Source organism: Ranitomeya imitator, chromosome 3 (assembly GCF_032444005.1).
Source record: "Ranitomeya imitator isolate aRanImi1 chromosome 3, aRanImi1.pri, whole genome shotgun sequence".
NCBI lineage: Eukaryota > Metazoa > Chordata > Amphibia > Anura > Dendrobatidae > Ranitomeya > Ranitomeya imitator.
Genome location: NC_091284.1, coordinates 839,773,284 through 839,783,813, shown reverse-complemented (window position 1 = coordinate 839,783,813; position 10,530 = coordinate 839,773,284). Strand labels below are relative to the sequence as shown.

General features: G+C 41.7%; 1 protein-coding gene across 1 annotated transcript; it reads left to right on the top strand.

Moving 5' to 3' along the window:
* Nucleotides 1–1,380: 1,380 nt before the first annotated feature.
* LOC138671851 (olfactory receptor 52Z1P-like) lies at nt 1,381–2,394 on the top strand. The gene has a single exon (XM_069759981.1). The coding sequence runs from the start codon at nt 1,381–1,383 to the stop codon at nt 2,392–2,394; it is 1,014 nt and encodes a 337-aa protein (XP_069616082.1).
* Nucleotides 2,395–10,530: the final 8,136 nt, after the last annotated feature.

The following is a 10,530-nucleotide window of genomic DNA, read 5'->3' as shown; positions in this document are numbered from 1 at the left end:
CCACATTGGTACTGTTACACATGTAACGGGGTCTACCAAGCTGGGGTACCTCTTTCAGCAAATCACATTGTATAAATTATATACATTTATTTGCATTTTGCCAGAGATGACTGAAAGGACCACTGTTTACATTTCTTGGGTGTCTGGAGACTTCCACATTGATGGTAATGAGACAGAGGAAATCCACAAGGAGCCCAGGGAGTATATAATATGTAGAGCGGCTGCCCCATCACTGACATCTCTGATGGCAGCTGCCAGAATCTTGTACAGTGAGGTAAGATGATGGGCACAGAGAGATATAGACTTCAACCTGCATATTAATGATAGGAGACCTAAGAAAATGAAGAGTCAGTCATTAAATGTACAAACTGTTCACAGGTCAGATGAGATGATGACCTGGTTACAGAGTAGACAATCCTCTGTGAGAAGCACAAAGGTCTCCCCTGTCCTGGCCTCCAAGCAAAGACCCCTAATTTGCCCTAATACATTGTAACAAACCCATCACGTCCAGGCAATGACAATTACCATGTGGAAGCCTCTGACAAGGTCAGGTCAGAGTCTTACGTCAATGGGAAGTGTAGGGTTTCTTCTGGCTACAGGTATAGCTCCCATGTCACTGGCCATGTGCTTAAATTATGGTTAGATGACTTGTATTGGTTGTGTGCCATGAGAGAACCCAAGGAAGATGATTTGGGGAAATATGTACTTAGTGCTACATTTTGGATAGAGTTTCCAATGAGATTAGATAGCCAGTGCCTTGGTTGCCCATGCTTCTCTCCTCCACCATCAATGTAACCATTCCAAGCAATCTGACCATGCATGGAATGGTTTTATATTAGACCACTCCAATGGTAACATCAACCTTCCAGTGTTTCTCAATGATACATTATGTTATAATTTTATTCAGGATTATTGCCATTCACCAAAGATTGAAATCTTCTTGAACTTGGAGGCATCCTTCCTTACCCATGATCATCACGAGATAAGATGACAATTGGACATCAGTACATGACAATCATTGAATACAGCTTGATATCAATAAAAATAAAGCTCACGAGCAAAGAGAGAAGATCTAAACATCGTGAATGACCACATGAGACATCGAAAAAACCATTGTCACTCGCCTCCACTAATGTTATGATACTATCACAACTATCTTCCACACTTATCATTTTCGCTCATAATTTACTTTCCTTGATAGGCATCATAACTAAGTTTCCTAATAACATGAGGATGAACATGTTGAACCATATTTACCATCTACTCACATGGACTTTCCTCCAATGGCATGATAGTTAAGTTTTGTAGTGATCCAAGGATAGACTCATTCAACCATACTTCTCATATAATTTTTCCATAACTAATGACCAGGGAATGAACATGTTCAACCAAAGTCAGTATTTTTTCTCCCACACTGAGTTTCTCCTGTTTGGGTTTCCAGGGATTGTTGTCTACCGGACGTTTTTGGTGATGCCATTTCTTTCTGTGTACATCACAATCTTGGCAGGAAACTCTATCTTGATTTACCGGATCTGTGTAGAAAGAAATCTCCATTCCCCCATGTATATTCTCATCTCCATACTCTTCTCTGTCAACATTTCATGTACAACTTCCATCATACCCAAACTTCTCCTGGGCTTAGCCTTCAATATGAATGAGATCACTCTGGCCGGTTGCCTCATGCAGATGTTCTATATTTATTTCATGGCTATTTTTGAGTCTGCTGTTATCCTGTCAATGGCTCTGGACAGGTTTGTGGCTATCTGTAGGCCTCTACGTTACAATGATATCATGACTAATCAGACACTGATCTACCTGGTCACTTTCGGGATCACTCGGAGTGCTCTTTTTGTTTCCCCAATGGTCATTTTAGCTTCTTATGTTCAATATTGTAAGTCCAACATCATCATGAATTTTGTATGTGAGAACATGGGGCTACTGAGTCTGGCCTGTGGTAGCACCACCAAACAAGAAATAGTGGGTCTGCTTGTTAGGATCTTCATCACTGTTCTTGATTCTGGTCTACTCCTATTATCTTACTCCAGCATCCTCTATACGGCCATGAAGGTTATATCTGGGAAAGCTCGACACAAAGCCCTGAACACCTGTGGGACGCACCTGCTGGTGGCCATGTTCTTATATACCTGTGCTCTGGTATCTTCCATCGTGTACAGAATGCAGTCACTCATCTCTTATGATGTCCAAAATCTGTTTAATGCAATCTACCTAATGATTCCCGCCACAATAAATCCCTTTATTTATGGATTAGGAGTCAAAGAAATCAGAAATAGCTTGACGAGATCCTGGAAGAAGAGGGGCTCTCTAGTCTTTTCCTCGAAGCACGACCAGAAGAAGAAAACATTTGTTCTCCGAGTGATGTCAGAAGAAAAATGAGCTCTTCCATAATTGGGTTTTATCGAGAGCCAGGAATTGTAAATCTGCATGTAAACCTTTGCTATATACATGTAAAAGAAGCTTTTGTACTGAAAGTAGACATTGAGGTTCTTGGACCAACTGTTTCCAATGTCTCCTGTGCTGAGGTCAGTTTGATGATAGCTGTGATCCTCAGGATGGCATAAATCACCAATAAAATGAAATTGTGTCTACTATAGAAGACACCCATAACTGTGTGATGTCCCCCACTTAAAATAAAACCTTATATCCTGCAGACTCAAGGAATAGATGAATCCCAAAAATAATGAGGTTATAGAGCAAAGTCCAAATTGGGAAACACTCTAGCTGCCTGCGCTCACTCAGATTTTTTGTCTGTGCGATCCACAGCCAGTCCAATAACATCACCATATAACTACAGATCGATAGACTAAAAATCTATTTCTTCAGCTCATCATTTTGTATCTTGGAATATATTTCTATTGTGGCATTTTTGGACACATTTAGCAGTTAATATTTTTGCTTCTTTACTATAGTTATGCGTTTTGTACAATCTCTCCGCAACCTCATAAATTGCCTGTTGAGAATATTTAATAGCTAATTGACATGTGGGTATTTTTACTTTTTCTATATAAACAGATAAATCTAAAAATTAATTTCTGGTTTGCTAAATGCTAGCGTCAATGCAGATAAAAGTAATTTTTATTAATTTCATTAAAAATCTGTAAAAGAGACATTTCATCCTTTGACTAAATAAATATAGTACTGTCTGTAAAACGGTACCAGAGGACTAGGTTTGCACATACTACACGACCAGGGTAAATATTATGGTCTTTCCACTGATTCACAAACAAATTAGCATATTGAGGTGTGAACCTGGCCCCCATCGCGGTTCCCCAATGTTGAATGTAGTAGTCCATTTAAAGTATTTAAAATAATTCTGAGTTGAAATAAATTACATACAATCCCCACTAAATTGCACTTGTTCCCCAGGCATTGAATCCATTTTATTGAGAATGTAGACGGATGCGTCACATCATTTATTTTTTCAATAATCAAATAAATAAATTTAACATCCAAGGACCCAAAGAGGGTATTATCTTGCTAGTTTATATTATTACAAAATTGTGGGACATGTTACGCCACATACTACATACTACACCACCAGGGTAAATATTATGGTCTTTCCACTGATTCACAAACAAATTAGCATAACGAGGTGTGAACTTGGCCCCCATCGCGGTACCCCAATGTTGAATGTAGTAGTCCATTTAAAGTATTTAAAATAATTCTGAGTTGAAATAAATTACATACAATCCCCACTAAATTGCACTTGTTCCCCAGGCATTGAACCCATTTTATTGAGAAAGTAGACGGATGCGTCACATCATTTATTTTTTCAATAATCGAATAAATGAATGTAACATCCAAGGACCCAAAGAGGGTATTATCTTGCTAGTTTATATTATTACAAAATTGTGGGACATGTTTATTGTCCCTCAAATAGGTAGGAAGGGTTTGGACATAGCTGGGCATTCACATATCTTGATAGATTAGTGATGGGACACTCAATCCCTGAGGTTATGTTCACTTACGTGCAAGTATTTTCTTTGCTGATTACATTATTTTTATATTCAATTATAGGCCCAGGGTTATTCATGACAATCATTTACTCTGGGGAGGCTCAAGCTGGAAGCCTAAACTTAACAGAGGAGATCCCTAAAGGAAATAGGAGCCCCTTCTTGGTTTGATCTATGTCTTTATACTCTATAAAGGAGGACTCTTTTCTTGCTACCTCTTCTTTCCACTTACTGATAGGAGAGAAGGGTGGCATGACCATCTACGAAGCTTCATACAACCCGTAATGGGCTGCCCATTCTCATAAATCCTATTAGAATATCCATACGCTGCCGATAAGCTTCTTGCACTTGTCACATCGGTGACATAAAGCATACCAGGGTATACAATTGTGCATAATATCTCTAATTAGAAAGATAAGACTGAAGGACTCATTATATCATGTAATACTCTGTAGATAAAAGAGAACATAAATGCTACAGTCGTGATACGGGAATGAGATTGTGAGCTCTACTGACAACCCCCACACATTCTAAGGAGGCCGATACTAATATATGTGGTGTAAATGTCACCTCCAATGATGATGATATCATGTGATAAGTTGTATCTTGGATTTTCTTGAAATGAAAACGTAATTAAAATCTATAATAATTTTTGCTTTTCTAAGACAGTTCCAAAGAAATGTAAATCATTGCCCGAAATAGAAAAACACTCAAATATTAATGTACCTACTGCCTCCATATCTATGTCAAGGGATCAGCAAGTTTCTACACATCTAAGGAGGTCGCACCCACCAAGATGGCCACGTGCAGTCATCTACGAGTAGGAGGAGACATGGAAGCATCATATAATGCATCAGTGAGGTCCAGATATCAAGGACTTAGTCATTACTCTGAGTAGTAAGACATGATTGCTTCATACAGTACAACTGGCCTATATACTGCTCCTTGGGCCCCAAATATTGTTACATGCAGTATAATGGGTCCATATGTTGCTCCACACAGTACAAAGAGCCCATATTCTGCTCCTTGGGCCCCCAAAAATTGCTCCATACAGTATTATGGGCACCACATAGTGCTCCATACAGAATAATGGCCCAATATAATCCTCCATACAGTATAATGGAACCCATATATTTCTCCAAGCAGAATAATGGACCCAATATATTGTTCCATACAGTATAATGGACAAGATATAATGCTCCATACAGTATAATGGAACCCATATATTGCTCCATACAGTATAATAGACCACATATAATGTTCCATACAGTATAATGGACCCCATATATTGCTCCATACAGAATAATGGCTCCATATATTGCTCCATACAGAATAATAACCCCATATAATGTTCCATACAGTATAATGGACAACATATATTCCTCCATACAGAATAATGTCCCCATATATTGCTCCATACAGTATAATGGGCCCCATATAATGCTCCATACAGAATAATGGACCCCATACATTGCTCCATATAGTATAATGGGGCCCATATATTGCTCCATACAGTATAATGGCCCCATATATTGCTCCATACAGAATAATGTCCCCATTTATTGCTCCATACAGTATATTGGGCCCCATATAATGCTCCATACAGAATAATGAGCCCCATATATTGCTCCATACAGTATAATGGGCCCCATATATTGCTCCATACAGTATAATTGGCCCAATATAATGCTCCATATAGTATAATGGGCCCCATGTTATGCTCCATTAATCAAGGAGGGAGATGATGAGGGCATGCACAAGCATTTTAGTAGATTGAGGGTTGAGGAAAGGACGGATTCTGAAAATATTTTTCAGCTGGAAGCGACAGGAGATGGCGAGAGCTTGAATGTGCAGTTTGAAGGACAAGGAAGAGTCAAGGGTTACTCCGAGGCAGCGGACTTCTGGTACGGGGGAAAGCGTGATGTCATTAATTGTGATAGGTAGATCAGGTAAGGAAGATCTGTGAGATGAAAGAAAGATAGTGACTTCAGATTTGTCCACATTGAGTTTGAGGTAGCGAGAGGAGAAGAAGGAGAGGATATGGCTAATAGACACTTCAGGATTCTGGACAGCAGAGAGTTGACGTCTGGGCCAGAGAGGTAGATCTCAGTGTTATTAGCATACAGGTGGTACTGGATGCCATAGGACTTTAGGAGTTGTCCCTGGCCAAGTGTGTAGATTGAGAAGAGTACGGGCCCTAGAACAGAGCCTTGGGGGACTCCAACAGAGAGAGGGTGGGATGAGGAGATAGTGTAGGAGTAAGAGACGCTGAATGTGCGGTTGGTAAGGTATGAGCAGATCCAGGATAGGGCGAGGTCTTTGATGCCAAAGGAGGAGAGGATCTGTAGTAGGAGGCAGTGGTCAACTGTGTTGAAAGCAGAGGACAGGTCTAGAAGGAGGAGTACAGAGTATTGTCCGATAGCTTTGGCTGTAAGTAGGTCGTTAGTAATTTTGGTCAGGGCTGTCTCAGTTGAGTGATGGGGACAGAAACAAGATTGTAGATGGTCAAAGAGCAAGTTAGATGAGAGGTGGGAGGAAAGTTCAGCGTGGACGTGCTGCTCAAGGAGTTTGGGAGCGAATGGGAGCAGTGATATTGGGCGATAGCTGGACATAGCAGTTGGATCGAGGGTTGGCTTTTTAAGGATAGGCGTGATTGTGGCATGCTTGAAAGCAGAAGAGAAGGTGCCAGAAGTTAGTGATAGGTTGAGGAGGTGGGTTAGGGATGGGATAAGAGTGGCGGTGAGGTTGGGGAGGAGGTGAGATGGGATGGGGTCGAGTGCACAGGTGATGAGGTGAGATTTGGAGAGGAGACAATTAAGCCCCGCTTCAGTGATGTTGGATAGGGAGGTTATGGGGTTTTGGCATTGGTCTGGTATACAAAGGGGTTGTGATGGTTGAATAATAAAGACTTGTCTTATTTGGTCGATCTTATTTTTGAAGTGTGTGGCAAAGTCCTCAGCAGAGATGAGGGAGGTTGGAGGGGCAGTGGTGGGCGGAGGAGGGAGTTAAAGGATATGAATAACTGTTTGGGGTTGTAGGATAGGGAAGATACGAGGGTTGTGAAGTCGCCTGTTTAGCAGAAGTGAGGGCAGATTTAAAAGCGAGTGTTGCCTGTATGAGTGCAGTGAAATCATTTTGCGAATTTGTTTTCTTCCAATGCCGCTCCGCAACTCTGGACAGTTGCCGGAGCTTTTTAGTGATGTTATTGGGCCAGGTTATCTATTGATACGTCGCACTCTGCCATGGACGAGAGGGGCAACCGTGTCAATAGCTGATGCAAGAGTGGCATTGTAGAAAGCAGTGGCACTGTGTGTTGTGGAGTGAGGATATGGATGCCAGTGGTAGAACAGAGTCAGAGCGTGTGTGGGTGTCTAGGTGTGCAAGCTTTCTGCGGGGGTGGACATGATGCTGGACATGGGTGACAGGAGAGGAGGACAGGGATGAGAAAGTGAGCTGATGGTGGTCGGATAGAGGGAGAGGGGAGGTTGTGAAGTTAGATAGGGAGCAGAGACGGGTGAAGACCAGGTCTAATGTGTGTCCGTCTGTGTGGGTGGCTGAGGAGGACCACTGAGTAAGTCCAAAGGATGAAGTAATGGACAGAAGTTTGGAGGCTGTTGACTGGTGGGTGTCAGTGGGGATGTTGAAGTCGCCCATGATGATGGTGGGAATGTCAGTAAAAAGAAAGTGAAGAAGCCAGGTGAAGAATTGTTCAATAAAGGCAGTGGCCGGGTCTGGAGGTTGGTTAATGATGGCCACATGGAGGTTGGAGGGAGAGTAGATGCGAACAGAGTGGACTTCAAAAGATGGGAGGATAAGGGAGGGCAGAGGTGGGATTGGGTTAAAGGTGCAGTTAGTAGAAAGGAGAAGACCTACTCCTCCACCATTATTAGAATCCTCTTCATTTTCCTAAATCATCACCAACATTTTCATGAAACCATTTACAAACCTAAACCAGAGGTGCGAAGTCTAGAAACCTCTTCATTGTCCTACTCCATAAGGATTTTTTTCATGAATCCCATTCTAACTCTAGACCCCCGCCAGCTGCAGAAAATAAACTAATAATGATCATGACGCACTATAACCGAAGAGCAGGACATCACTGCTCATGGTCCTGCTGCAAATCCACCAGGGCTGCCGGCACTGCATCTGCTGTGACTATAGCAGGTGAGTTCCATCTCTTACAGGTAGGAAACCACTTTAAGGCTCAGTCCCAATAATCCACAAATTACTTCACAATGAACCTGACTGAGCCCATTACATGTCTATGGCGTTGGGGACTGGTGGTGTCTGTAGTGTGAGGAATTGCATGTGAGGGGTATACAAGGACTGGTTTGTGCCCCACTCTTCTTGCCCGTGTTTCTACATCCCACGAGAAGAAGGTACTTTTAATATGTCCTATAATGCTGCAGCAATGTTGTGTATGTCCAATATGTGGTATGTGTATTGTAATATTGCTATACTGTGTAATGTGTTGCAAATATATATATATATATATATATATATATATATATATATATATATATATATATATTCTTTGTATCTTTGTATTGTTTAAATGTAGGGAAAGTATAGGATTCGGATAAGCCCACTAGAGGGGGCACAAGAGAATAGAGTAAGTGAGGAATTAGATTGACCGATACGGTTTAGTTAATTAGGAGTGGCCAACTGGGTGTAAGTGAGAGAGCTTCCTGGAGTTAGTCAGAGAAAGTTGGGAGCCAGGAGGGGATAGTTGTGTCCCATAATGTTCAAGCTGGGAGCCCAGCAGTCCAGGGCCTATGGGCTGATATTCACATGCTGGAGGAGGAATATAGGGCAGCATCAAAATTGTAGCAACTGATTTCAGGGGAACTATCCTAAATGTCCGGGGCGAAACGGACGGAGAACTCCAGAAGTGAGTTAGGCTGGCCAGCGAGGAGGCTGCGGTACTGAAGGCAATGGTACGACCGTGCGATATTCCTGGAGGAGTAAGGGACAGCACAGGAAAAGGAAAGGTTATACTCTGTGAAGAAATTTGTGTTGTTTTTGTGACCAAACTGGACCAGGTGTAAAGAACTGAGTAAAGTTGTTTTGTTGAAATTGGAATTGGACTCTGCCTGTCATTACCTGGTGCTTAAAAGAAAGGACCCAAAGAAGACCAAGATGGACCCTAATGTGCAAGTAAGTGGACCACCAAATGCACCACAGAAGGGACAATGTGTTTATGAGATGGAGGGCCAGGGTGTGCCAGTACTGCCACCCTCAACCACGACTACCTCCCTGGCCTCCATTTCACACACACTGTCCTTATAAACAGAAACCACAGAGCAGAAGTAATGAAGACTGAGCTGTCTGAGAACACAACTAATATGAAACCATGAGGAAGGAGAAGAGACCGACAAGCATTTATATAATGATCCCAGGATATATGAACGTCACATAATAGTGATTTATAGTGTCCAATAATAATCATATAATGATACAATATAGTGTGAATGTTTACATCACCGTCATATATAATAATCAAATAATGATATAATATAGTGTGAACATTTACATCACCGTCATATATAATAATCAAATAATGATATAATATAGTGTGAACATTTACATCACCGTCATATATAATAATCATATAATGATATAATATAGTGTAAATACAGTTGTGCTCAAAAGTTTACACACTCCGGCAGAATTTTTGCTTTCTTGGCTTTTTATCAGAGAATATGAATGATAACACCAGATCTTTTCCTCCACTCATGATTAGTGGTTGGTGAAACCATTTATTGTCAAACTACTGTGTTTTCTCTTTATAAATCATAATGACAACTCAAAACATCAAAATGACCCTGATCTAAAGTTCACATCCCCTGGTGATTTTGGCCTGATAACATGCACAGAAGGTGACACAGATGGGTGTGAATTGCTACTAAAGGTAACATCCTCACCTGTGACCTGTTTGCTTGTAATCAGTGTGTGCATAAAAGCTGAGTGAGTTTCTGGGATCCAGACAGACTCTTGCATCTTTCATCCAGCCGTCCAAGGTAAAATGTGACCTGTTTGCTTGGGATTTCCGAGCATGCTCGGGTGTTCTCTGAGTATCTTGGGCGTGCTCGTAGATTACGATTCGCAGCTGCTGGACAGTCTGAACACATGTGGGGATTGCCTGTTTGCTAGGGAATCCCCACATGTATTCAGGCTGTCTAACAACCGCAAATCATGCAGCTGCGGGGACACAAACATAAAACACGAGCACGCCCAGGATACTCAGAGAACACCCGAGCATGCTGGGAAATCCCGAGTAACGAGCACACTCGCTCATCACTACTTGTAATCAGTGTGTACAGTGGGGGTCAGTCCCGGGGCCGTCACAGATCAGCGGCTCTGGCCGGTCACGGACTGTACGGCAGAGTCCTTTCTCTCTCCTCTCCCCCATGTGTATTTTCAGGACAATTATAAGGACTGAGACTCTCGCTAATTTATTCATGAATTTGGGGAGAGGAAATTCAGCGAAGTTGGTGAATTCGGATTTCAATAGGTCCACTCATCTGTAGTATGTAACTTTACAGAAAAGTCATATTAT

What these genes read in the sequence shown, in the direction of transcription:
- LOC138671851 (XM_069759981.1), top strand. Translation starts at nt 1,381, where the DNA reads ATGTTCAACCAAAGTCAGTATTTTTTCTCCCACACTGAGTTTCTCCTG.